General features: G+C 45.6%; 1 protein-coding gene across 1 annotated transcript in view; it reads left to right on the top strand.

Annotated features, from left to right (window-relative positions):
* Positions 1 to 27,403, top strand: part of LOC104537904 (protein unc-80 homolog) — a gene marked incomplete at its 5' end in the record, with an annotated part of 44,342 nt that overhangs the window by 6,600 nt on the left and 10,339 nt on the right. Inside the window, 18 exons of the mRNA XM_010180923.1 lie at positions 2,134 to 2,314; positions 3,147 to 3,415; positions 4,783 to 4,917; positions 5,690 to 5,828; positions 7,474 to 7,570; positions 8,255 to 8,425; positions 8,636 to 8,728; positions 9,904 to 9,939; positions 10,279 to 10,497; positions 11,805 to 12,005; positions 14,392 to 14,515; positions 17,472 to 17,597; positions 19,278 to 19,401; positions 20,149 to 20,355; positions 21,808 to 21,992; positions 22,856 to 23,021; positions 23,909 to 24,088; positions 26,020 to 26,158. Of these exons, the coding sequence (XP_010179225.1) occupies positions 2,134 to 2,314; positions 3,147 to 3,415; positions 4,783 to 4,917; positions 5,690 to 5,828; positions 7,474 to 7,570; positions 8,255 to 8,425; positions 8,636 to 8,728; positions 9,904 to 9,939; positions 10,279 to 10,497; positions 11,805 to 12,005; positions 14,392 to 14,515; positions 17,472 to 17,597; positions 19,278 to 19,401; positions 20,149 to 20,355; positions 21,808 to 21,992; positions 22,856 to 23,021; positions 23,909 to 24,088; positions 26,020 to 26,158 (2,792 nt within the window). The remainder of the gene's footprint in view (positions 1 to 2,133; positions 2,315 to 3,146; positions 3,416 to 4,782; positions 4,918 to 5,689; positions 5,829 to 7,473; positions 7,571 to 8,254; positions 8,426 to 8,635; positions 8,729 to 9,903; positions 9,940 to 10,278; positions 10,498 to 11,804; positions 12,006 to 14,391; positions 14,516 to 17,471; positions 17,598 to 19,277; positions 19,402 to 20,148; positions 20,356 to 21,807; positions 21,993 to 22,855; positions 23,022 to 23,908; positions 24,089 to 26,019; positions 26,159 to 27,403) is intronic.

Below are 27,403 nucleotides of genomic sequence, written 5' to 3'. Positions count from 1 at the left end.
AAGGCCTTCACTCATGCTGAATGCTGATAGAGAGCTTTATGTTCTCCCACACTTGGCCAGAAGAGCTTCAGTTGCCTCAGCTTCAAAAGTTGCTTACTCCTTTCTTTAACATGGCTCTTTAGGAACCTATTTAAGAGCTTTTCTTCTCAGGTCTGTCTAGCTGTGGAGCAGGAGTTATCTGTTCTACCTTCCTCTCTGTCCTCTCACTGTAAAGAATGTTACTTGCCTCTCTTCCTTGTCCTGCTCTCAGATGCTGGTCTCATCATAGCTCCTCCTAGAGACACAGCAGCAGAGAGAGATTGTTTCATCAGGCAAATATCTGTCCTCAGAAGAGCACTGCACTGATAATCTGTCTGATCCTGCTAATGTTCTTCAGCTCCCAGGAGCTCTCTCTTAGGAACTAAACCCTAACTAAAGTGGCAGGGCAATGCCTTTTAATGCAAACGACTACAAGTATCATTTCTTTAGACAGCGATATTGAGCTCACTCTACCTGTAGAAGCCACATGTTCTGTTTTCCACAGAAGGACATTTGTCTCAGTAGCACAGGGTTGAGTGTTTAGGGAAAGGTTGCTCTAGCTGTATCTGCAAAGGATGATAATAAGCAGGAAATAAAGAGGGGGAGCGTGGTTAAACTGTATGAGTTTGGTATGAACAGTTGAAGTATTCTAGCCAAAAAGCAGCTACTGTAGTTGTGCACCTGGCAATTTGAGCACAGGGACAGGAAAGTCTCATCAAGAATGGTTGTAAAAAGCATCTACAAAGCTGCTTAAGAGGCACCAGCAGCTAAAATAATAGAGAATATAGTTAATCCTCTCTGAAATGTGTATGGTACAGAGCAAGGAAATACTTCGTTTCTGTGATTCATATGCTGCATCTGTCAGTAGAAAGTCTACACAAATCTGGAATTACTTGGGACCATGTTGGTTGCTTCCCTGGCAGAAATTATTCTCACTGTGGTTCCACAAGATGTGTCCCACATGTCAAATAAATGAGTCTGATATGCTCTACGTAACCCCAAAAGATTAAAATGGCCTGTCTAGTTTTGTCAGGGCATTATTTTACACTCCACCTTTTTCCATTTAGAGTACTTAGAGACCAAAATATTTCTAAGGTAAAACTGAAATCAAGCATCTACCAGCTTCTCGGTAGTCATCCTAGAAGTTGCTGGACAACATCCATCTTCAGCAAAGACAACAGCACTGTAGAGTGCACCCACAGAGTAGCAAGCCATGAAAGAGTACTTTCCTTGCTGTTGATCCACTGGGCACCCAGTTCTAAGCTGAGTGCACTCCAGAGCAAAGTCATAGCAACTGCAGGACACGGGAAGCTGAACTTTGTCACACGTTAAGCCACATGCTTCAGGTTTTGGCTTCATCCCAGTAGCTAAGAGCTGTCTCTAAACTGCTTCCAAAGACAGCTGCTTCTACTACTGAGCATATGGTTACTTTTAGCATTAAAATAACATAGCTAGCCTGACTAGTCCTACCAGTAGAAGTTCAAAGGAGGCTGGTAGAATGAAACTCGTTTCCCAGTTGGTGTGAACCAGAATCGATAATCTGAAGTCAGCAGGATTTAGCTTGTTTACAGAATCTGGTCTGCTTTGTTTTATTGACGGCTTTTCTTTTGCAACTATGCTTACACTTTCTGTGACCTGACATGAGCCAGCCTCAACCCAGAAGGTAACCATTCCAACCTCATATTGACTATAGTGTAAGACCTTGCAGAGAGCAGCTGCAACTGTATGGAGCTGGTTTGCCTCTGGCCACCTTGCGATTCACACTGACAAAGCTTACATTAATCTACAAGAGACTGCATGACAGAGTTGCAATGTGTTTGACAACCACCCACAGTCCTCCACAAGACTGAAATAGTAAGTGCTGTTAAAACCTCTCTTACAAACACAGTCCATCTTTGCTGAGCTGCACTAAAGAACAGTGGTCACACAAAATCTAGCAAGAGGGCGCAGCATTAGCCTTATGAATTTCAACAGGTTCATCTGGGCCATGAGTGCAGCATCTCCTCCCTTCAGGGACAGCCATAGAAGCTAACCTAGAAAAGTACATATATGTCGTAAAGAACTTTCTGAATTGTTGACCAGGCTGATTCTGTCCCTTGTCTTTTTTTATTTCAGGTGTTCACTCGCAAGCTAGAAGAGGTGGGGCGGGTGTTGTTCCTCATATCGCTGACACAGAAGATCCCTACTGCCCACAAGCAGTCCCATGTATCTATGCTCCAGGAAGACCTTCTCCGCTTGCCTTCATTTCCCCGAAGTGCCATTGATGCTGAGTTCTCACTCTTCAGTGATCCCCAAGGTATGGCCTTTTGACAGCTTTCCCGAGTGGTTGTACAGGGCCCAGAAGGTTTTTGTGAGGCACTTTGTTTGCTTTGGAAACACACAGGCTTTGTTTGCCTTAGAAACGTACAGACCTGTAGCACTACTGAAAGCTGTTAAATCTCTTCTCAGGGAAAATGATGCATAGCTGTTGGTTTGTAAGCACGACATTCTCATTTGCACCCAAATGAGAATAATTATGCATGGAACTACAGCTGAAATACTGTGTCCATTAGCATAACTGCTTCTAAAATGGATTGTTCAGAGTCCTTTGCCATACACTTTGAGGAAGCAATGGACTTCAATGAAGATTGGGCAAATTCTGCAGCAGGGATATAGAAACAGCCCTCTTTTTGGAAAATTTGCTCTGAAAGTTCCGTAGGGTTTCTAGCCTGACTTGTGGATTAAACAGGCTGCTGTTGCAGGATGGAAAGCACTGGCAAGTTCTGTAACAGGCCATAAAGGCACTCGCTTTAAGAAACATTATTGTAACTCTGTGTGAATATCCTGTAATGTGTGGGACACCTGAAGAATGAAAGAATGAAAGTTCAGCATAAACACACACAGCCATTCCAACTAGTGGGGAGAAAATGTAATGAGCTGTGTGGTATTCATCATTCTTCATCTTCATGCGTGCTGCTTCCAGTCAAGGTTTGCTCGAGCCCTGTGGACACTTCCAGAAGTAAAGTGAAATAATTTTAAAAAGGCAAAACGATGCTCAGTATTGTGAGGTGGCCCCTTGCCCTCTGGGAATATTATGAGGCTGGCTGTGGTGGACAGAGTTGATTGTTGTTGCCTCTTCTCCCTCACAGCTGGGAAAGAGCTCTTTGGTCTGGACACACTTCAGAAAAGCTTGTGGATTAAGCTGCTGGAGGAGATGTTCCTTGGCATGCCCAGCGAGTTCCCCTGGGGAGATGAGATCATGCTGTTCTTGAACGTCTTCAACGGTGCCCTGATCCTGCACCCTGAGGACAGTGCCTTGTTAAGGCAGTACGCTGCCACAGTCATCAACACTGCTGTGCACTTTAACCACCTCTTCTCCCTCAGCGGGTACCAGTGGGTCCTGCCCAGCATGTTGCAGGTGAGCCATTTCCATGAACATTACAAGGGAAGGCTTCAGATCAAGCAGTCTGCTATAGAACAGACTATTAATGGGGGAACTTTAAATTGCTGAGTCCTGGCGAGGTCACAGATTTGGGGAGTCCCAGGAAGACAACAGATCAGGGTGGGAAGGCCCAAATCAGCATTCTTCAGACTACGTTCCTTTTCTTGAGTAAATAACCACATTTTCTTTCCTTCTTTATGTTAAATAAATGAATGTCTGTTTCCCTTAGTAGGTGTTTCCACGCAGAAATGTGAAATTGCTGTAAAGTTTTTGGATCTTGGGTCTCCCTCAGGGATGGCTGAAATCTGGGGAATAGCTGAAATATCTGGATTTGCTACTTGCTGACTGAAACTAAATTATGTTCACTTTTTAAGTATGATAATCACAATAATATAAAAATACCGACATAAAATAACACTAAGTGTTTATGAAAAACTGTATGTTGTCTTTTCATGTGGGCGATGAAAAATATTGCAAGTATTAGAGGTGAAGTTTCCCTTCACTTCGAGGTGGATAAGTATTCCTTTTTTTTCCTGTTGTCACATTTGGGAAAAATCATCCTGAAAATAAAGAAAATCAACCAGTATCGTTCCTTTACAGACAGGTTATCTTTGCAGAGCTCAGAGACAGTATCTGAATAGAGATTTAGTATTACAATGCAAATACAGAAGAAAACCTATTGCTTCTGTAACAGAAGCAATGACCATGACATCCCTGTGTATATTCATTTCAACATTAACAGAGCACAATAATTAGGACCAGTGATTAATTTAGCTATCTAAACAAACATTTTCGTAACTGGAAACTCTAATATCATGCCTTACACAGTTAGGTAAGCGTGTATTGGGTCCAGGTCTGCAGTGTATGGGTTCATTAGAAACAAAACCTTTTGAAATAAAATCACTTAATAACTTCATTTGAAGTACGTGGCAGTAACCATTCAGTCCTGTGAAGGACTCTACCTTAATTTTCACTTTTCATACTGAGAGAAATTAGTTTTTTAATTCTTTCCTCCTCCCCTCGCCTTACGACTCTTTACCAACTGGTTTCAAACAAGTCAAGTGCTTCTAGGAAAGAGAGGGGAGAAATCTACCTGTGATACTTAGGACAAAAAGCAATAGACTAAAGCTGTGACAATGAAGATTCAAGAGTGACAAGCAAACCTTTTATCTAAGGATAGTTTGTCCTTGAAATGCACGGCCAAGGAGGGCAGACAAGTCTCCATCTTTAAAAATATCAGGCAAACATCAGGAATGACAAGGCTGTAGTTGGTTGTCTGGGATTAGGAGGTGAAGAGCCCTTTCACTGGAGTAGTACTTCCGTGTCCTTTTACATTTGCTCAGGTATACGCTGACTATGAGAGCAACCCGCAGTTACGCCAAGCGATTGAGTTTGCCTGCCGCCAGTTCTACGTTCTGCACCGCAAGCCCTTTATTCTGCAGCTGTTTGCAAGTGTGGCTCCTCTCCTGGAGTTCCCTGTGAGTAAAAGCTGTTCCCTAGTCTCAGCGTGGGGAAGCCTGTGTATGCAGCCAGCCCTCCATCAGAGATCACTCAGAGAACACAGCTGGAGCAGCAGCACAGTTCTTATAAACTTGTGCTTACTACACTTGGTGCTGCACAGAACCAGTTCATGAACTTATTTCTGCATGCTTCTGTTCATCCTGAGATGTGTTCTGTTCAGGATCCTCAGATAACAGGCCACTGGTATACAGGCTAGTAAATGTGGTTTCACTTTAAATGTCTGTGTATAGATAGATTCTAAAAGAACAATAATTCTGAAAGTATAAATAGATTCTAAAAGTACAATAATGATTTGTAACTCTCTTAGAATCCAGCAATAGGAACTAAAAGCTTAATGCTAAGTTTTAGTACCTGTGAACTGTAAGACTGGATTAGCCATGTTTTGAAATACTAATTGCTTTTTAACATTTAGTCAGTTAAAACAAGTTAATGGAATTTTTATTTGAAATGGGATTGTCAAATCTACCTGCACGTACACTGTAAGCACACACAGCTTTCTCCTTCACAGGGCAGCAGGGATCTGCTGTTCCTGGGAAGCAAAGCTGTGTGCAGTTTTCAGATCATGCTCTCACTGTAAACTCAATCTGTTGGGTCAGGCAAGGCTTATTGTTTGATAGCAGTAAGCTTTTGGACTCTCATTTGTCAAAAACAAGGGTTGCCCACACCTCCAGATAAAGAATACGCACGGGCCCTCAGAAAATCAACCGCGCCTGTCTGTTGTTGAAACAGGATGCCACAAGCAATGGAACCAGCAAAGGAGTGTCAGCTCAGTGCCTGTTTGACCTGCTGCAGTCTTTAGAGGGAGATACTCCAGACATTTTGGACATCTTAGAGCTGGTGAAAGCAGAAAAGCCTCTCAAGTCGTTAGGTAACAGCAAAGCACCCTTTATTCAGTAATTCTGGTTTGTTGTTCATTGATTCAACATGCATTTTGATGCAGTGTGATTTGTTCAGGGCCCTTTTCTTCTCCCAGAATGTGGTTATATCTGTTTCTGATGCCTCATGGGGCTTTTAAGGCTGGCCTTATCACCACCATCCTTTTGATATTTTCTGCAGGACGGGAATTATTAATTTCTCTTATTTGAAAGCTATTTTTTCTGCATTGAGCCTCATAGTCTGAGACTAGCCCCTGGCATTTTGAATTTTATAATGCGTGGGTGAAGAATAAACATGCCTAATAAACTGTATCATGCTGACAAGATCAGTGTCATCCTCTCCTCTGCTCCATGTGAGCAGGAGGCAGAAGCATCCTCTCCCGTGGGCAGGCTATGACTACTCAATGATGGATGCCATTCAGACTTCCAACAGTGCTCGGTTCTAGGGTGGGGGTTGATTTATCACAAAGCACAATATATATGACAGTATGATCTGTCCAGGACACTGTGTCTCTTTATGGTTACCCATGCTATTCAGAATTTAAGAATTTGGCTGCTTTGTGATTTGCTGGGAAGTAATTTTCACTGATCTTTATAATTTTCCAAATTTGCACTTCCCTTAAATAAAACTGATTTTGATGGGATGAGAAGCCTGTCTAGCCTTAGAGTCAAAGCTTTGTTATATACTGGGGTTTTATCATGCTGCACCATTATATCACAAGTTATGATGTAAAAATGGTACAGAAACAGAAAATGTTTTTTTCTCTTTGTGGATTGTAGTAAGATTTGTATAAAAGCTTTGGGTTTTCTGTGAAGGGTTATTCAAAGGTGTCTCTGAAGACTTCCAAGTGTGTGTTAACAGTGAGACTGCAGATGAGTATATCGTGTGCCTGATATTTTCCATGTGAAGATCAGAATTATCTCAAACATCTGACTTCCAAGTTCCATTTTTCAAAGTGGTGCTTTGGGACCTTAACTTTAACATGGGCTCCTGTACACCAAAGTCACTACTGGAAACAAGACTATAGTTCTATTACCAATATTATTCTTTTGATACTTCAGTTTCTGGTGTCTGGCACTAACTATCCCCGAGGTAATACTTGTGTGGGACTTCAATGCTTTTGAAAAATTTTTCTCAAATCACTGCAAACCAGACTCACTTTTGTCCTGGTGCCCATGTGGCTATGAGTATGGTAGGGTCTTGATTTTTTCAGAACTTGCAGTGGTGTATCAGTATCATTTTTAGTGTGGTGGAAACATCCAGGAAAAAGCAGAGCATAAAAACTGTGATTAAGTTGACACATGTCCTTGTCATGTATAAGCTTAAGAATTCACTTGTGATGGATGATGTTTGGAGCAGGACTCCAGCAGCAGCTGCAGGCCTTATGCTCAGCAGTGATTTGACCTCCTGTGAACTGTTTCTCACCTTCTGGGCTCTTGGATTGCAGGGTGCAAGTGGGAGTGCAGCATATGTCTCCTTTTTATAGACAGATTTTTGTCAGAAATCAAGAGCCTCTTGGGCATTGTTAACATGAGAAGCGAGCAACTGAGTAAAGGGAAGGAGGAAGGAGTGTGCTAGCTCCTTTCATATTCAGTATGTTCGTGTGATAGTCTTCTTGTATTGCTTTATTCCTTCAGACTTCTGCTATGGGAATGAAGACTTGACCTTTTCGATCAGTGAAGCCATCAAGCTGTGTGTGACAGTGGTGGCCTACGCTCCTGAATCATTCAGAAGGTGCTAATCTATTTACTTGGTTTGTGCAGGCTCAGATAAGGCATAAAAGCTGCATAAGGCATGCAAAAGCAAGGCAAACAAACGGAGGGAGATGATATAGAAATGCATTCCAAGCATGGGGCTTCTGTGAGGCCTCTGCCTGTTGGTTCCTTTCCTAAGGCACTGGCTCCAAATCCTGCCAGCTGCCGGCTGAAGCACTAAGCTGGACGGCAGTCTAAGCAGCAGCACGGAAGGTGGGGATCACGTTGTGTCCTGCAGGTTTCTGTTGTCAGAGACGATGAAGAGGGAACTGGAGTAGAAGAAACAGGCAGCTGGAAAGAACAGGAAGATACAGAGAGGTGGAAGTAAACTGGTAAAGCCAGAATGTTAGTTTCCCAGAGGGAACCAGAGAAGAAAGGAGTCTTTGGAAAGGAAAATGAATGTCTGCAAATGGGTGACATTCAGAAGATACCCAGAAGTCTGGGTTGTTTTGGTTGTTATTGTTTCATGCATCAGCTAATTTTCTCCCTCATGCCCCTGACCCAAGAGTTTCTCTGGCCCAGGACTGCTTACCTAGTGAGAAGCAATGAAATCACAAGGCCACTGAGAGAACCATGAGCCTTCGGATTGAAACATAAGCCTCCAGGTGATGTAAGTGTCAGGACTGACAAAATGAAACAGACCAATTGTTGGTTATTTTTCCAGCCTCCAGATGCTGATGGTCCTGGAAGCACTGGTTCCCTGTTACTTGCAGAAACTGAAGCGACAGACCTCTCAAGCGGAAACTGTGACAGCAGCTCGTGAGGAGATTGCTGCTATGGCTGCCCTTGCCACCTCTTTGCAGGCCCTCTTGTACAGTGTAGAAGTTCTCACCAGGTAACCCCCATGGTTCAAAGGTCTGAGCCTGCATTTGGTTATCAGTTTGAGGAGAGGGAATGCACAGGAGGTCACGATATTCAACTTAGCTTGAATAACAAGTTTTAGTCATGGTAAAATTAGTACCAAATTTCACCATAACCACAAGCAGAATGTTAGTGCATGTCTTAGATTTATTCTTTTGCATGCTCTTGACCTTCCCTTTGCCAGGCCTATGACAGCCCCACAGATGAGTCGCTGTGACCAAGGCCACAAAGGGACCACAACAGCAAACCACACCATGTCAGCAGGTGTGAACACCAGGTAAGTCAGTGGACTTTTCTGTCTTTCTTTCTCTCTCTCTCTTCTTTCTTATTTTCTCTCTTTCTTACAGCCAATAGTCTAGTACTAGTCTAGTCTAGTCTAGTACCATGGGCTATATAGGACTGTAAATCAGGAGCACCCTTCTGGCAAGACATGTTTTCCAAATTATTCCCTATCTTCTTTAGTATTGATGTGAGAGAGAAATCACTCTCTCTATGGATCATCAAAGGGCTATTATGTCAATTTGTAGATGCGTAGTGCACTCATCTGATTGGTAACTCCTGGAATCAGACGGTTATTCTTTAGGACCGATTCAGGCATGGATGAAATACAGCTCTGACTTGCAATACTGGATCCAAGAAGCATATAAACCCTTCATGGTCAACTCTGAAGTGGATATATGTGATTTACTTCCACTGCAAGATTGCCCAGTCTAAGGAAAAGACAGTGTAACGGAAAGTAGTGCTTTATTATTTGTCTGCTGATTTTGGAGAGCGGTTCATATGTATCTGCTGACAGACAATGTAGCGACTCCTGATGCTGTGTGACTTGAACATCTTGGTTTGCTTTTCCAGATCTTTCTGATTATCAAACATTCAGTCTCTGATCCAAAATAATTTTGCACTGCTCCAGGTTTCCTGCTCTTGCTTCTTCTGTTGTGTTATCATTGCAACAGACATCTGCTAGCAACAGCAGGAGGCTCATGATGGTAGAATGATCACGGTTGCAGCCTTGGATGTGTTAGCTAAAGCGGTGCAGGGTTTGTTAATGCTTTCTCAACAAGAAGTGGCAACAGAAAAATTGCAACAACAGCACAAAAAACCAGTCTGAGGTATTCTTTCTACTAGGTGAGCTCTGGCTTCATGAAACAATACAAGTGCTAGGGTGAAAATCAGTAAGAGAAATTGCATGAAAGATGGCTGTGGTTTTTAAGCCTGAATTTTTCCTTTCATAGCAAGGGCAGTAACGATAGGAATCTATTGCTTGCTGCCAGCTGGGAGGTAAAGGCTATTCAATGTGGTCACTGTGTGTAGCCATTGCTCCAGCGATACAAGATACCAACCTGCACATGGCGAGTACACCCCCGAGCTAGAACAGTATCACCTTCTCTCAGAAAGACACACAAAGTCATCACTAAGTTGCTGTTTACAACTGCGTTATTTCTGCTTCCCCAGGTACCCAGAACAGGGAGCCAAATTGCACTTTATCAGGTACAGTAAAATCTTCACCCAGTCTTCCCTGGTGTGTGATGAACGGTTCCCCACAGATTTCAAGGTTCGCTGGGTCCCACCCGCTGTTGCTGAGAGGCAGCCTGTTTTCAGGGGAGGGTAGCAAAGGATAGTTCACATAGAAATTATTCATATTTTTAACATGACCTTGCAGATTATACTTTCCTTTTTTTTTTAAATGATTGCAGATGCAACTATTATTTTTTCCATTGCAGAGGAAAGCATCTGTTGCAAAAACAAGTTGGAAAGGTTGTTATAATCTATCCCCGCTGTTCCACTGCATGTAACACTTCCTACTTTTTCTCACTTTATATCCCCCAGGGAGAACCTTCATTTACTGGAGGAGGGCCAGGGTCTTCCCCGAGAGGAGCTGGATGAACGAATTGCTAGAGAGGAGTTCAGGAGACCACGGGAGTCACTGCTGAATATCTGCACAGAGTTTTACAAGCACTGTGGTCCAAGGCTGAAGATTTTGCAGAACCTGGCTGGTGAGCCCCGAGTGACTTCTCTGGAGCTACTGGATGTGAAGTCTCACATGAGGTATTGCACAGGCGTTCTGCTTTCACTTGTTCATTTCAAGGGGATTTATTTCTTTTAGCTCTTAATTATTCATAGGAGCCGACGGAATCACCTTTTGGTAGTGCAGTTGCATGTTGCTGTCTGAAACATGCAGAGCTTGGTTTGGATGTTCCTTAGATCGTATCTGATGATGCTTGTGTATAAGGAAGGTTTCATATGCTCTCTTCTGGTCTCATCCAGACCCTCATCTCGAGTGAATGAAAACGCTCTCTGGAAGCCCACCTGATACATCAGAATAAGCTACAGTGAGGAGCAGAGCCTGTAACGCTCCCTCTGCAGAGCAAGGGGTGGGGAAGCCACCTAGCTGGCAGAATATGACCTCTGCCATCTCCTGTGACACTGTGCATCAGAACCAGCTACAAACAAGCAAGAGCAGCAGTGCAGCAACCGCACTGTATTGTGTAAATGCCTGAAATACGGGGGAGGATGGGACAGGAGGCATTTGCAGGGCCACCACCTCAGCGTGGGATTGTGCTTTAACCTACACTACAAAGTCTAATGATGTTTCGGGGAGTATACTGGTTTCTATCCCTTTTATTAGCAGACGTATCTTTATTACTTGTCTTTGTCTACCACAAACACTCAAGTATTTCAGTAGGTCTTTGTCAAACTGCAAGTGTAAGTTAAATATTGCCATGGTATTTCACAGTCAATACAGAAAATGACATCGGTGAGGCCATCTGGGAGGGCGAGAAGAAGCAACAGCAACACAGTCTGTAGAGGTGTTAGGAGAAACAAATCAAAGCTGCAGGGATTAAGCATACAAAGTGTATGCTGTGTAAACCTACGGGATGGCACATTATTTTAAAAATCTAACACCTGAAATTTTCATAGTGAGACCTCTTAAAGTGGTGATGCTGAAAAACAAGCACAAAACCAAACCAAACCACTCATTAATTGACAGACAGGTGATGTCAGGTCTGTGTTTCACAGGCATGTGCAATGTTGTGATCTCACTAATAGCTCAGGCACTTTGTTTTTAGCTACACAAATCCATGATTCTTGATGTTCCTTTGGGGTATTTAATATTGATGTAAAAATATTCCTTAAACCATTCAGATGTACATGAATACAAACAGTGATTCCAGGAAAGGGATCTTAACAGACCAGGAATTGTGGTGTCTGGTCTAAGAGTCTAAAACAGCACATTTGACTTTTGCATCTTTTTCTTTTTACTAGACTACTGAAGCTTTATCTGTTAGTCCATTGGTATGTATGGAGAAATGCAAGTTGGGTTTGATTTTTCTCTTGACAAACCCTGGTTTTAGGTTGGCAGAAATCGCCCATTCCCTGCTGAAACTGGCACCTTACGACACGCAGACAATGGAAAGCCGAGGTCTCCGGCGCTACATCATGGAGATGCTGCCCATCACTGACTGGACAGCTGAGGCGGTGAGACCTGCCCTTATCCTCATCTTAAAGAGACTGGATCGTATGTTCAATAAAATTCACAAGATGCCTACGCTGAGGTAAGCAGGTAGAACGGAAAACCTCTGGGGTCCGTTTCTGATGTTGCAAGCCTTGAAGTGTGGGTATGTCACTTAACTGAGACTGTCGTGTTGCAGTGAACCTTTACAACGTATCAGAAAATGAATCGATGTTTCTGTCTCTGTAAGTGTGCATTTATGTTGGCACTTTTTGTTGTCTTCTAGTAGCAAGAGAAGAAATGCATGGCTATTAAGAACTACAGAGACAACTTCCAGAAATCTGATTTTTCTCTCTCCAAAATAAGTCTTCAGATTTGTACCATGTCACTACCCTCTTTATTGATTTTAGCTATGGGTTGAGGAGATTAATTTTATTTTTTAATGGCAAGTTAAACTGCAGTATTTCTAGCATGCCTCCTCATGAAAATACTGTTATGTTCTCTGTAAGGATAAAACCAGTCTGAAGCTGTGCCGTAGCTTCTGAATGCTCCTTAGTAAAGGGAGCAGAACTGCATCAATTGCATCTAGCCAGTGGCTAGTGAAAGTCTGGTGCATCACATCGTAGCATTATGGTACAGGCTTTGGTGACTTCAAGAAGTATTCAATATGGAGCACTCTCACCTCAGCGGCAGTGATGCAAATCCACTCTGGGTAGTGTGAAAACCTCCCAACTCTGCAGATTTTTCCAGTGATCTGAGTAAAAAAGAGTCATTGGTCTCAGCCACCCTCATGGGCATATGTCCTCAGCTGCTTGAATCAGTTACTTTGCTGGCAGTCTCAGCTGAGAAGCCAAATTATGTCAGAGAACATCAGAAATTAGGACTGAGACACAAAACTTTAGGTCTCAGTGGGAATCATATGTACCCAACTAAGATGGAGCAAATAACAGGGAGATAATCTCTTTTTTCTGGCATCACTCCCTGTCACTTTCCTTTGGCTAACAATCTACTTTAAGCAGCTCCTCCTGCCCTTGTAGGGAATTTAGAAGCAGAAATTTTGATGCTTCTCCTTCCTGTTGGTTGTGTCTTGCCTGCTTCCTGCTCAGTCTTTCTTTTCTCACTCATACTTTCTTCTGCCTCAAAGGCAGCTTAGGGATCCTCCTGTTCCTGAAGATCTTTCCTCTTTGTGTAAGTGGAATGAATACTCATAAATTAAAATTCCCTTCTTATTCTCTCTGTCTGTGCCTGTACCTATGCCTGGCTGAAACGGCTCTTTTTCTACAAAAAGGGACACATACAGCAAAGCCACGGAACCAAATGCAGCAACTACACTTAAACATCACTGGGCCAAGAAGCCTCTTAGAGACGGGGCTGGGTGCCAGGCCCCAGGAGCCATCCCTTGGGGTACTTGCATCAGAAAATTACGTGCTGCCTCCTGTCGGCACTCCAAAACCAGTCGCTGATGGTAGTAGCATATGTGTAAAAACAAGTAAGAACAAACTACTATTCTGGAGATTTAGGAGCAGCGGAGGCTGAAAGATAAGATAAGAACTGACATAGCGAACACTTGGTCCCCCATGTGTCTCTAAGAAGTTCACTGAGGAGTCTGACTAGGGTATTTTTTAGTCATGAGCTAACAAGTTATGCAAACCTTGTCTTTCTGTCCCATTACGTACACAGTCAGATGTTGGCTTACTCCGACTATGAGAACTATGCATACTTCAAAGAGTCAGGCCCTGAGATGAAGGCTGTGAACCACTTCGCTGCTGCTTATGCTGTATCTGCTTATGGTTAGGAAGGACTCCATTCAGCAGCTGTCACAAACCCTAAAAGCTGTTTTGGTCAGAAAAATCAAAGTTTCAGTGAAGAAGGATCCTGGAATGAAGGACTTTGGTGCTGGTAGGGAATGAATCAGCCCTCCTGCACAGAGGGAGGAAGGTAAAGCCTGTACTGCTGGGCTAGTTTATGTTTAGGGCAGGCTGTGTGGGAGTCGCTCTGGCAGAGCAGACTAGACTGCAAAATCACTTACAGAGGGCACTCACAACTGATGGGGTTTCTTCCCTTCAGTGAGAACACCCCCAAGCCACAGGAGCTGGAGGAGTTACTCTCAGCCGGGAGCAAGGCACAGCAGACCTTTTTTCCCCACACAAGCACACCTGAGACTCCTTTTCCTTTGCCATCTGTCAGAAGGAGGTGTCAGGGAGTGAAACACAGCTCATCTGCCCCTGCTGTTGTGAGGGGGTTTGTGTCGCCACCCCTCTGCTCCGTTCCTCGTCTCTCTCAAACACCCGGTGTGCTCTGTGGCTCTGCGCTTTTCTGAGCTGTGTGGGTAAAACCTTCTCTCTGTCGCGCACTTTGTGCTCATCTTGGACGTCGTTGCTGTCTGAAACGTTTCCTGTGGGCGTCACTGTGTGTCGGTCGCCGTGTTTGCGAGCATCTGGTGGGGGGCAGGAGGCCCGCGGCTAACGGCACCTACTGTTGTATTGCAGGCGCCAGGTTGAGTGGGAGCCTGCCAGCAATTTGATTGAAGGGGTTTGTTTGACACTTCAGAGGCAGCCAATCATATCCTTCCTGCCTCACCTTAGGTCTCTGATCAATGTGTGTGTCAATCTGGTGAGTAGCCAAGCGGCAACCCCGTGAACTTTCGCTAAATCTTCCCCTGCTACTGACTTCTCTGGACTGAAGATAACAGTTCATTCCCATTCCTGCCATTTTACCTGTCCTACTTGCCCCTCGCAGGGGGACTTCGCAAGTGACACTAGAGATAGCAAGGTTCATTTTTGAAGTGGTGCATGGGGAGATGCAGTGACCAGCAGCAGTGGTCAAGCGATTTGTTTCCGTTGCTTCCCACGCACCACTTTGAAGATCCACCTTTGCCAGACCGAGCTGAGAGTTGAGGGCTGCAAGTTGGAGAGTGGGGTGGTGGAGACTGCACACACCTGGTAGAGGCGGGGAGGGTGGCACTGGGGACACCTACAATCTCCAGTGGGGAAGGACCCTGGTGGCTCTGTCAGAGGCCAGCAGGTGTTGGCTAGTTAGAAGGGTTTTACACGGGTGGATTCACTCCACTGTTGGCAATGTCCCTGGCTTGATCTAGTACAGGTTTGCACTGTACAATGTTCAGATCCTACCTTTAGTAGAATTCATGCTTCTGAGTGTGTTACAACAGAGAGCTGAGACAGACGGAGCCTGTCTGGTCATTCAGTGATAGACTGTAGTGTTTCTGCAGCTGTTACACTGGGGCAAAGCCTCAACTAAATATCAGTGTAACACCAGTCATTTGGACAAACATACATGTGGAAGAAGTATAAATAAAAGGGGAAATGCTGCATTAGCATTTTTATTGTTATTGGATTTTATAACGTTTTCTTCTTAGAATGTCAATGTTGTCATTTTTTCCTAGCAGTAACAGGAAACCTCACAGAGTTCACCAGTGATCTAAGGAGCTTTAAAAACAATGAACATCAGTTAAAATGCAGTATAAATTTTTGCCAAGCTCTTGTCCTTTGTGTCCATACAGCACTCATAGCTGCGAGGGCAGGGAAGGTCAAACTGTCAGAGTCTATGAGACTCCCTTGTTCAAGCAGAGGTAGCTACTTGGGGGCACTGCGAATCCGGGCCCTCAGACTAATTAGGGATGCTACGTGGGGAGGTTGCTACGGAGTTAGCTCAAATGAAAATTTAGAATGGACTTGCAGTTTGGCAAGCAGGCATGGGGCAGAGTGAATCACACCAGGAAGCTCTCCAAAGGGCCTGCATTAAGAATTAGCCAGTGCTCTAAAAATAGCAGAAAGCTCCGCAGTGCTGAAATGCAGCCATCACTCATATATTCAGTTGGCTGGGAACATCAGGGAGAGCTACTGGGAAAAGATTTACTGTTAAGTGCATTTTACGTTTAGCTATCAGATCTACCGCCACTGTGGGAGCACCCCTGACTGCGTGCTGTACCATGTGTAGACTAGTTGTATCACCGAGCCCAAAAAGGCAGAAAAGGACCTGGGGTGTTGGTGGACAGCAGGGTGACCATGAGCCAGCACTGTGCCCTTGAGCCAAGAAGGCCAACGCCATCCTGGGGTGGATGAGAAGGGGTGGCTGTAGGGCAGAGAGGTTCTCCTGTCCCTCTACTCTGCCCTGGTCAGACCACATCTGGAATATTGTGTTCAGTTCTGGGCCCCTCAGTTCAAGAAGGACAGGAACTGCTTGAAAGAGTCCAGTGCAGAGCCACAAAGATGATGGAGGGAGTGGAGCATCTCCCTTGTGAGGAGCGGCTGAGGGAGCTGGGGCTCTTGAGCTTGGAGCAGAGGAGACTGAGGGGAGACCTCATTCATGGGTATCAATTTGTAAAGGGCAGTGTCAGGAGGAAGGAGCCAGGCTCTGCTCTGGGATGTCCAATGCCAGGACAAGGGGCAATGGGTGCAAGCTGGAGCACAGGAGGTTCAACCTGAACATGAGGAAAAGCTTTTTCACTGTGAGGGTGCCAGAGCATGGCCCAGGCTGCCCAGAGAGGTTGTGGAGTCTCCTTCTCTGCAGACATTCAAAACCCGCCTGGCCGTGTTCCTGTGTGACCTGCTCTGGTGATCCTGCTCTGGCAGGGGTTGGACTGGATGAGCTTTCAGGGTCCCTTCCAACTCCCAATATTCTGTGTGATTCTGTGAAAAGAGATCAGCCAGGAAGGTGGGGAAATGTCTAAATGATAATCCATGGTGATATAAAGAAAGGGCTCTGCCTCTTCCCCTTCTGAATTGTCCTTTGGATTTCTGGCAGAAAACCGATTACTGCCTTCCTCCCCAGGCTGAATTTGGCAAAAGAGAGTGCACTCACCTCCCCTAAGCTTACGTGTCTGTCGTGTAGCTTCTTCCTGTTCCCATCATCTAGACGTGTCTAGTCATAGAGAGAAACAGGCGTATGCAGGCCTGTGATTTAATTCCTTCCAAGGGACATATCCAAAATGGTTCAAATAACTCTGCCCTAGAAGTGCTATTTTCTTGTGCTGATATTTCAGGGAGCTCTGGACAACCAGGTCACATGCAGGTGACTCTGCTTCAGACACGTGGGGTCAGGTGAGATGACTCAGAATTCCTAAGAACAGACTCAGAGAAGCATCTGAACATTGTACAAAAGCTGGCTTGGGTCAGACTTAGGACATTATTTTTCCAGCAGATCAGCAAGAGAAGGGAAAAGATGTTCAGTTTCAATGCAGACTTTTTGCTTTGATGACATATTTTTATTTGTTACAGTCGTTACATGACATATCCTCCAACTCTAACTGTTCCACCAGTCCAGTGCTGGTCATTCAGGGCTGGTACTGGGTACATTTATAAATGTACCAGGTTACCTGTGCACTCTTCCCATCCTTGCTGGTTCCCTATTGTCTCCTCCCTTTCCCTGCTAGACTCCTCCTCACTGGCCTCAGCTCCCGCAAAGACCACTGGAGGGGGGCTGGTTCTGCCAGAGCCACCCCAACTCAGTGCTCAATGGAAGGCCCCTCCATTTCACTGATGCTGGAGGATATGGCATGGATGAAACTGCAAGTAGTCAGTTGTGGTGATGTGCTCTGTTTGTATTGCAGGTGATGGGAGTGGTAGGACCCTCCAGTGTGGCTGACGGATTACCCCTTCTTCATCTCAGCCCTTATCTCTCGCCACCTCTGCCCTTCAGCACAGCTGTTGTCCGGCTTGTAGCATTGCAGATACAGGTGTGTCTGGCCTGTGGCCTGGCCTGTTATAGCTTCTGGTTGAGACACCAACTCATTGGTGCTCTGTTTTATTTCTGCAAAAGCTGGGCAAAAACTGTGGAACGTACACCAAAAATGAAAGAGATGCAATATGTAAATTCTCCCTTCTTTTTGAAAGCTTGGACTGAGCTCATTATTCACCTGCTGGGGCCAAGTCCACAGCAAGCATCCATCAGCTTAACACTGCCATTGAAGTCCCGGGAGTTCGGCTGATTGATGCTGTTTAAGACTCTGCCAAGCATGTTAGAATTCCCTGCAGGATCTGAGGAGTTATCATAAGTCTCCTGCCAGGGGGAGATGGGCCCTGGCCAGGGTCACATCCACACAACCCTACCTCTTTCCCTGTGGGACCACGTGTGCAACTGAGAGTGGAGTTTGTGCTCTTCTGCTCTTACCTGAGCTGGTCACACAGTGTGCCAGCTCAGAACAGCAGGGCAACTTGGCTTTTCAGCTGCTGACTCAACAGCATCCTTGTTGTCCAGAATAAAAAAACCCATCCTGGACTTTTTGGAGAATTCATTGCTATTCCTTTGTCATATCAGTGGCCTAACTATTACAGAGCCTTTCTGCCTCTGTATCCCTTTCCCTCCCCATTGGCATGAAATCAGACAGAATGGTGACCAATGAACAGATAGACTTCCTAATCTAGCTCCAACTTGCATTTGTAAATACGCATTGGCACATCCAGTTGAATACTTCAGCAGATATTTCTGAGCAGTGGGGCGGCTTGGGAAGGAGGGCTTATAGGTACCAAAACACAGTGCTGCCCATCAGAGCATGAGGCACAAAAGAACTCTTTGGTGCAAACTGACACAGAAAAAAGACCGATTTCTTCTAGCTCTGAGGTAATTGCTCTTTAATCAGAAGCAAAAGGAAAACCAAACATGTCAGAAAAAGCCATCAGTAGTCACGTTCCTAATACTTCATCAGGATATGAAGCAGAAATACTTCACAGCCCATCAGAAAACATCTTCTCCTGGCATTTCTCAGCCCAGACCTGCAAGCTTGAGGGGTTGCAAGGTTTGGTTGCATTTCACAGCTGAGTCTGTGGCAACTGGGGAGTTACAAATGAGCAGACTTCTACTGACAGTCATTTGTGTTACCTCTAAAGATGGAAGTCGTTTTAATTTAGGCTTGACTATGCATCAAGAAGTAAATGTGCATTTTGTTTATTTTTCAGGAGTTCACTCTCTGCATTAGGGAGGGGGATAGGTCAGACACACAAAATAAGCGTTCGGGAATAACCTCCATGTTCAGACAGCAGAATATTTAGATCAAGTCATTTGTGCTATTTCCTCTGTTTGTTTTTGTATTCCCTGCAGTCTGGGTCAGATCCTGATGCCATTCACAGTGCAGAGCTTAGGACTCCTGCGGGGTACATCTGATTTTTGATATCTGTGAGTTAGGAATATGGGCTTCTTACCTCTTGGCTATGGCAAGAGCGGGTGACACCTGTGTTACTCTGTGAATTCTTTTTACTCCTGGCTTAAGTGGTCTCAGGGTTTCTAATTCAATCAGAGCATCGATGCCAGTGTTGTACTGTGTAAACAGGAAGCCCAGGGGTTCGCCATTCCCTGTAGTAACTTGTGTGCATGATCTGCTGATGAAATCATTTAATCCTTTCTCATTATTACTGCACAGGCTTTGAAAGAAGATTTCCCCCTAAGCCATGTCGTCTCCCCATTCACCAATCAGGAAAGAAGGGAAGGAATGCTTTTAAACCTACTGATTCCATTTGTGCTCACAGTAGGATCTGGAAGCAAAGGTCTGACTAATTTAACAAAAAGAATTTTTCTCCCCTTTTTCTGACAACCGATGTGTGCACTTTCCCTGCTCTCTGTCGTTGATTTTTTATTTGTATTTTTTAATTTGGTTTTCTGTCACTGGCAGTGTGTTAGCTAAGTGTCCTTTGGGTCCGAGACGGGAAAAAGCCCCATGGGGAGAATTTGTTGTTGCTGTTGTTTCTTCTCTTTGTTTCAGCTGTGCTGTGGTTCTTGAGTCAGGTCTTACACTGATGTGCTCCTTCTTTTGATACTGGAGTGCAGGGCAAGACAAATCTGTTGTAGCAGAAGCCACAGAGGGGAGCAGGGATCACAGACATTGTGTGCCCCTGTGGATCGGAGTCTGCCCAGTTCATGCCACTTGTCTGGCACAAGTCCTGCTCCTTGCTGTCTTCTATAGAGGGTGATCACTGGTGAATCCATAAATGAAAGCAAAGAATAAAGGGAGAGGGGAATGTCAAAAAGAAATGAGATCATGAGACCGCTGAATGGGACGTTTCTTCGTGCTGTAGCTCTGTGTTCGTGTGTGTTTGTGTTGGTGCTAAAATAAACTTTGCCTTTGCTTGCAGGAGCAGAAGCAGCATAACAAGGTGTGGGGGACGGAGTTTTGGTGTAGGGGACATTTGAGATTGCACCCCGTTTTGGAACTGAACAGGGTCTGGATCTTTTGGGTGTCTGTGATGGAATGTAGCCTGATCTTTCTCTCTCTCTCCCCTCCCAATGCATCTCAGACAGCCCCTGGCTGGAGCAGCCTGAGGTCCTGCTACTGCTCCAGACAGTTATCAATATCCTCCTGCCACCTCGCATCATCAGCACTTCCCGCAGCAAGAATTTTATGCTGGAGAGCTCCCCTGCCCATTGCTCCACCCCAGGGGACGCGGGGAAGGACCTGCGGCGGGAAGGGCTCGCAGAGTCCACCAGCCAGGCTGCCTACCTGGGTGAGTGATGGCTTCTGCTGAGCACTGAGAAGAGACACAGATAAAATGAAGCATTCAAGACTGTAGATAGCACCGTCGAATACCCTCTCAGGCAGGAGCTAATTGATAGAGCTGCTTTAGGTCTTGTCCTGAACAAGGGGGCCAGGTCAAGCATGAAGCCAGGACTATCTCTGGAATGTATTGCAACGGGAGCGGAGTCTGCCCTGCAACTGGAGAAGATTGCAGCACAGGTAGAAGTCACTCAGTTTTCATACTGCCAGGATATAGCAGTGAGGCTACAAAAGGCGAGTCAGGCTGCCTATCAACGCCTAACATCACAGCCTCGCTGGCCCTTGGCTAGCTGGGGTGAAATGTGATGCAGTCTGTCTGCCTGCACGCACAAAGTCCTTACTGACTGGTATTCCCTCTACTCACTGTGCGGTAGTAGTGTAATTTCTCACTTATGACCTACAGGCGAAAGGAAATAAAAAATTAATCAAATTGGAGATGCAGCAGCAGTGCAGATTATCAGGGCTATATGGGGAGAGTTTTGTCTCAAGGCCCTCCTTCAAACAGCTTCTCTGTTTCTGATTTTGTGATGGTATTTGCCTGAAGACTTCTATTCAGATCTTTGTTAACCTACATCGGAGGTATGGGGTAACACTGATGAAAAAAATGACAACTCACCACTGATTTAGCCTCCCACCTCCTATCCAGACAAACCTGGATGCAGATGTGTGATGGCTGAGATGTCTTGGCCATCAAGAAAGGTGGAGCAGTTAACGTTCCCCCAACAATTCCTAGGCCTCCCTATTTGTTCCAGACCAGGGGAGCATGGAAAGGGAGAGATTTCTTGTCTCTCTTGTGAGCTACTCCTGGTCACAGCCCACTTTAATACAGAGCATTGCTCTTGTGAATTATGGCTTACTGGACTTTTTTGTTAGATTACAGTTTGGCTGTGACTCCCGCAGCTGCAATGCTAGAAAGGTTCTTTTCATTACCCCATAAATAACCTGGAGGTTATTGTGCTCACAGGTGACTCTCTGTGTGGATATGCTTGATCAAGATTTTGAGACTGATCAGCCAGGGCTGTATATCCACCCCCTGAGCTGCTTTCAAAATATCTGAACTCCAGGAAGACGGAAGAACTCTGCAGGGAGGGAAGGGGGGAAGCTAGAGCAAGAAAATACAGAGGAACTTAGCTGTGAAGTAGGAAAATGTCTCTGGAAATGGGACTCAAAGTCCTGATCTTGAGGCCTCTATTGTAAGAAGGTTGCCCTCCTTCCCTGCAGCATTTGGAGGCTGCTAGAAGAGACAGCCGTGACTGAGGCGTGTGGGTGTGCATGTGCATGTGCATGCATGCATGCCTGTGTGGCTCTGTCCCCACTGTGGCCCCTCCATTCCTCCCTCAGTGCTTGCAATGGACACAATAACATCTCTGACTGCCATTTGCTGGTGTGTGTTCCTCTGTAGCCCTGAAGGTGATCCTTGTTTGCTTTGAACGCCAACTGGACAGCCAGTGGTACTGGCTAAGCCTGCAAGTCAAAGAGATGGCGCTGCGGAAGGTGGGAGGGCTGGCCCTGTGGGATTTCCTCGACTTTATCATACGAACACGGATCCCTATCTTTGTGCTCCTTCGGCCCTTCATCCAGTGCAAGGTAACAGTTGATTTGGCTCCTGCTAGACCACTCGCTGAGGGCAAGATAGCCTTTTTTCCCCTGCTGAGAACAGAGAAATGGCACTCCTGGAAGAACCTGGAGAGGTGTTTATGTGACTTTGCAGAAGTTAGTAGGCCTGGAAACACTTTGAAACTAGATCACAAGGGTTTTTCCTAGACAGAGTACAGAAGCTGTCACCCACATAGTCATGGAGTATAGCCAGCCTTAGCTCCCCTGGAAGGTAAAGTACTATCAGGCTCGACCGAGAGGTTTCCATGTGGACTTAGTTTTGCAACAAAGACACTCAAAGCACTTGGAAATAGTGTGGATGCTCTGAACCTAGGAGGGGGTTGGCATAATTTTTCCAGAAGTCTCTCTTCTGCATGGAGCTGGGCAGTACAGCTAACAGTCAGGAAGGACCACTCCACTTTACATTATTTGGGGAAGGTTCTGGCAAGGCTCTTGTGGATGGACACGGCTGCTAGGCTGAGGTGGCCAGGGCTTAAGCTAATCATGACTCTTCCCTGCTTACCAGGTAGACTACCACCTTATTCAGCCTACCATGTCTCACCACTTGGACAGATTAAGCCATGTTGGAGGAAGGAGCTGTCTCATGTCTGAGAGCAGAGCTTAGTGTAAGGAAGCCCTCATCCCCATGTAGCAATGTGAGTGAGGTTTTGATACCTGTTCAGTCAAATACAAGGTTGTCCCTGAAAGGCAGGTGGAAACCTCGCAGCTGGAGTCCAACCTTCATGACTACGAAGAGGCCAGTCTGCCGGCTGCAGGCTCATGCTGGTCTGGAGACCAGTCCCAGCCCCCTGGGCATCACTTCTCTGCAACTCTAACGTTTCCCAATCTTGCAGCTGCTGGCCCAGCCGGCGGAGAACCGCGAGGAGCTGACTGCCCGCCAGCACATCGCCGACCAGCTGGAGAGACGCTTCATACCGCGGCCGCTCTGCAAGAGCTCCCTCATTGCCGAATTCAACAACGAGCTGAAGATCCTGAAGGAGGCAGTGCACAGCGGGTCTGGTAAGGAAAGGACAGAGCTAAGGGCCGCCAGCCCAACCTGGCCAGCTGGCTCGCCTGTAAATTAACTTGTGAGGGAGACCTGCCCGCTGTGTAGGAGGGGGATGGGGTAGCCCACCCACCCCCCAGACAGTCTGCCCTTGCATCAGACCCTGTGCCCAGCCCTGCCTTGCCACTGGACAGGCAGCAGAAGTCCAGGTTACTTGTGAAATGCACCTTGCTCTGCCCATTTTTCCCAAGTCTGTGTCCTGTTTCCCAGCAGCCGCCTCTCACTGTCACAGCCGGCTTGTGCAGCCCCAACCAACCACTGCCTACATCTCTGTAGATCTGGAGTTGCTTGTGTAGAAACGTCTGTCTGTTGCTCTGCAGCAGAGCTGCCTCCTCCTTCCTCCTCTTGGTCTCCTTTTTAGTGTCTCTTCTGTTACCAGGGAGGTCCAGATCAGCACCCCCGGCTCTCGGTGCACTGAATGCTCTTGCATGAGGGGACGCTTTTTCCCGGTAACAGCCATCCTCGTCGCCACGAGATGGCGGCCCCTGCTTGCACACGGCAGGACATTTTATGTGCTTTGTTCTTTAGGAAAACAAATTCAACAGAAAACGCCTCAGCCTTTTTTTTTTCCCTCGCTAATAATTTGCCTTGCTCCAAAACGTTGAAGCTGATCTGGAAAATGTGACACTAAGACTGAGGGGGAAAACCAGGCTGCATAAGAAAACCAGAGATTTTGGAGAGATGAGGTGAACCAGGGCAGATGTGTCTGGTTTGTCACCGCTGCCAAGCCCTGACCCCTGACTGGGCACAATCGGGTGTCCGACGTGACAGGGATGATTGGCTGGTTGTTGATTTCCAGCACCATCACTGACTTGGCCTTGGCTTTCTCATTCTTGCGCAGCTTACCAAGGGAAGACGTCTGTCAGCACCGTGGGCACCTCCACCTCCGCTTACCGCCTGAGCCTGGCCACCATGTCCCGCTCCAATACCGGCACTGGCACAGTCTGGGAGCAGGACAGCGAGCCTTCCCAACAGGCCTCGCAGGACACGCTGAGCCGCACAGATGAGGAAGATGAAGAAAGTACGTGGCAACTGCTTCCAGCTAAGCCCACAGCATTGAAGATGTTTTTTTCATGCCCCAGAGGACGGCTGGGAGGGGAAGACAATTGTCCCTGTCCTCATGTGAACAAAAGGCCCATAGGGGCACAAGGCTAAGAAACCAGTGGGGTTGCTGCACAGTTCATGGTGTTAAAGCTGGGTCGTTACATACGTCCTCATTTCCTCCTGAGCACTGGCTAGGGAAAAGGGAAGGGTACAGGCAGATTTTTAGTGCGTGAGACCTGGGCTGATGTGCAGTTCACGCAGCGCTCACAACGCATTTGGCAATCAGTCCTTTCTTTGACCTCCATAATGACAGAAGGCAGGGGCTGTGGCTGGCTCTGTAGTTAGGATCCTGTTCCTGTAGGATCTTAGTACTTCCTGCTCGCTGCTTCTGTCCAGATGCTCTGATGTGGGATATGTTGTCCTTGTGCTGTGTGGGATCCAGCTGTGGCTCTAGATTAACAAATAGGAAATTAAGCCTTAAACCTACTGACAACAAAAGCTTGATCTTCCTTTTGGGCAGCTGGCAGGTTCTGGAGTTGCCAGGCTTTCTGGTGTCAGTTTAGAAGGAATGGGATGGAGAATCTTTTGGAGACTAATTTGCAAGGGCCTGAATGTTGCTTTGTCATTTCAGCTGAGTTTCGTGTTATTCTTGGAATTTTGCCTTCTCTCTGCTTCTGAGTTGTCCATCACTGAAAACCAGGGTAGAAAACTCTGCCCATGTGTCATCAGGCTTGGGCTTCCCCCTGCTTTAGCAGGGATATTGTCTTCTGGTACTGCAACAGTTGGCAGCCTCAATGCCTGAAACTCAGGTGCTTTGCTCTGTATTTGAGGACTGCTGGCTATTCCCAGAAGACATTAAACAAAAGGGGTGAAAAACAGGCTTAAAAGATGGGCCCATGCAGTTCTGGAAGAATTGCCTTTTGGGAAAGAACAGTTAGCCTGAAACAGTCCAGGCTCAGCCCAACTTTATTTTAGTTGTTCTCATCACTAAACATTGCACAACCGACCCAGTACTGTGCTGCTGATGCACTGCTCAGATACTCACTGAGGCAAACTCTGGTTTCAGTCTCGGATTAACGATGAAGCAGTGTGTGGAATGATGAGTGCCATCTTCCTGTTTGCTTGCAGCAGTATCCCTTCAGCCCTGCCTTGGCTTCATGCTGCCGTAAAACATTTCAGTATATCAGAATTGGAAAAGGTCAGAGAGGAAAAAAAATACACAAAACTTCCCCTTAGTTTTACTTGTTTATTTGTAATTAGAAGTTGTTGTGGTACAAACAACAACAGAGTCATTTGTTTCCAGGTACTTTATATCATTTTAAACACCACTGAAAAGTTCAAGCAGTCCTGCTCACAGTCCAGCTGTCTGCATAATTCAGTTGCAGTATGATATACTTGAGTCAACTTATCCAGTTCTTGGGTGACATTTTAAAATGCATGTCCCAAAGGTTGTTCAAGGGTGTCAGTTCTGCATTTTGCTGTTACGTATTTTATCTTCCGTAACAGTGCTTTGCTGTCATAGCAGCAGTGTCTCTCACACCAGCAAAATGTCTGGTTACAACCTTTCTGCCAGAAAACACTGTATATTAACAAGCAATTTATTAATCACAGGAATTAGTCCCTAGTGGAAGCTGAATTCCCCAAACAAATTTTCCTGACAGCCATATGAGCTGAAATGATGCATAAATCCCTGCCCCATGTGTTCTGGGTTCTTTATCCTGTCGGATTTTGTGCATATGTCTTTCTGAACTGGGAATGTAACAATCTAATGGAAGTATTCAAATTTGCAGGCTTGGGGTCTTGGTAAGTAAATGCTTTGGCATCCCGTTACTCTCAACACCTCTAAATACGTAGATGGGCTTTGGGGTGGTTGTTTCCTCTCCTTTCCTGTGTTTCCTTTCTTCCTAGATGACTCCTTGAGCATGCCCAGTGTGGTAAGTGAACAAGAAGCATACCTTATGGGTGCCATTGGGAGGAGGCGGTTCTCCAGCCATCTCTCCAGCGTGTCTGCACCTCAGGCTGAGGTTGGCATGTTACCCAGCCAAAGGTAACAACATGGGCTTTTCATCTTTCCCGTTACATTCATGAGAACAGAAATGGTGCAGGTATATTAGAGATGTGGGATAGTCGAATCAGTGCCAGCATAGTGACCCTAAATTGATTCATCCTGAAATAGTGTTGGGCCAAGGGTGTGAGGTTAGAAATGGTTTTCCAGGATGATCTGTGTTGTGTAAGATCCAGAAGAACAAGCTGTCATCCATAGAAACCTTCCTCTTAAACAGAGACCCTCAGCACTGTCATTTTCCTCTTTTACTACTGTGGATAGCAAAAGGAAAACACCCCAAAAGGATTTTGGGGTTATGCACTGAACCAAGGGGTTCTACACGATCTGTGCAGGGAGTGGGGAGGACTCCTGAGTAGCTGGGAAGAGGGGGAGACGCATTCAGTTTGATTTACTTTGCTTTTTTCCATGCAGTCTTGGTCCTTTTTAGAACAGTAATTAGCCCATCACAGAGACTGAATGTCGTGTTCAAAGATGGGACTTCCTACTGTTTAAAACAAGAAATATACCTGCTGAAAGTTATAGAAATAACTTTGAATGCCTTATTCCCAGTTAACACAGAGCAGTGAGAAAGAGGTTGGAATTTGGGAAATGTCCATCTTTAGAAGATGTCGAGAAAAGTTTTGCATTTAAACGTGTTTGGTTTTTTTCTTGGTAAGAAATGTTTATTGTTTTATTTGTCTGCGACATCGTTATCCAAGGATATCTGACAATGGACAGATTAATTTATGTTATTCCCTTTGAACCTTTAAAGGATAAATTCTGCATTATCTCTTGACCAGCCTTGTAAAATCAAACAACATTGTTCCCTTCCCAGTCTTGCTTGGAATTAAAGAAATAACCTTGATATACGAAGGAAAAGTAACAGCTGTGGCACACACCAGCAGAGACAGGAGAGTGATTTACAAGAGAGAAGTTACACAGATTTTATCTGGGAGTTTTCACAAAAGGGCTTACAGGAACTCGTTTGACTTTTGAACTCAGTTGATTCAGTCCCTTTGTTTCTTGAAAAATTACTATGCAAGGCTGCATTTCCCCCAATCTTTCACTACCATCTTCAATGCATAAACTTCATAGGAGTCACACTTGACTGATAGCAATGTTTGCTTTGTGCAATCCCAAGTCATGGTGATACTGAGAAAAAAAAGACTCCGATTACAACAGAGCTTTGCTCTCTAGTTTTTTAAGTACGTGGTATACCAAGAGAATCCCTTTTCATCTGTGTAGGGA

Source organism: Mesitornis unicolor, unplaced genomic scaffold (assembly GCF_000695765.1).
Source record: "Mesitornis unicolor isolate BGI_N332 unplaced genomic scaffold, ASM69576v1 scaffold12753, whole genome shotgun sequence".
Taxonomy (NCBI): Eukaryota; Metazoa; Chordata; class Aves; order Mesitornithiformes; family Mesitornithidae; genus Mesitornis; species Mesitornis unicolor.
The sequence above is the reverse complement of the archived record's forward strand: the minus strand, read 5'-3'. Positions and strand labels throughout refer to the sequence as shown.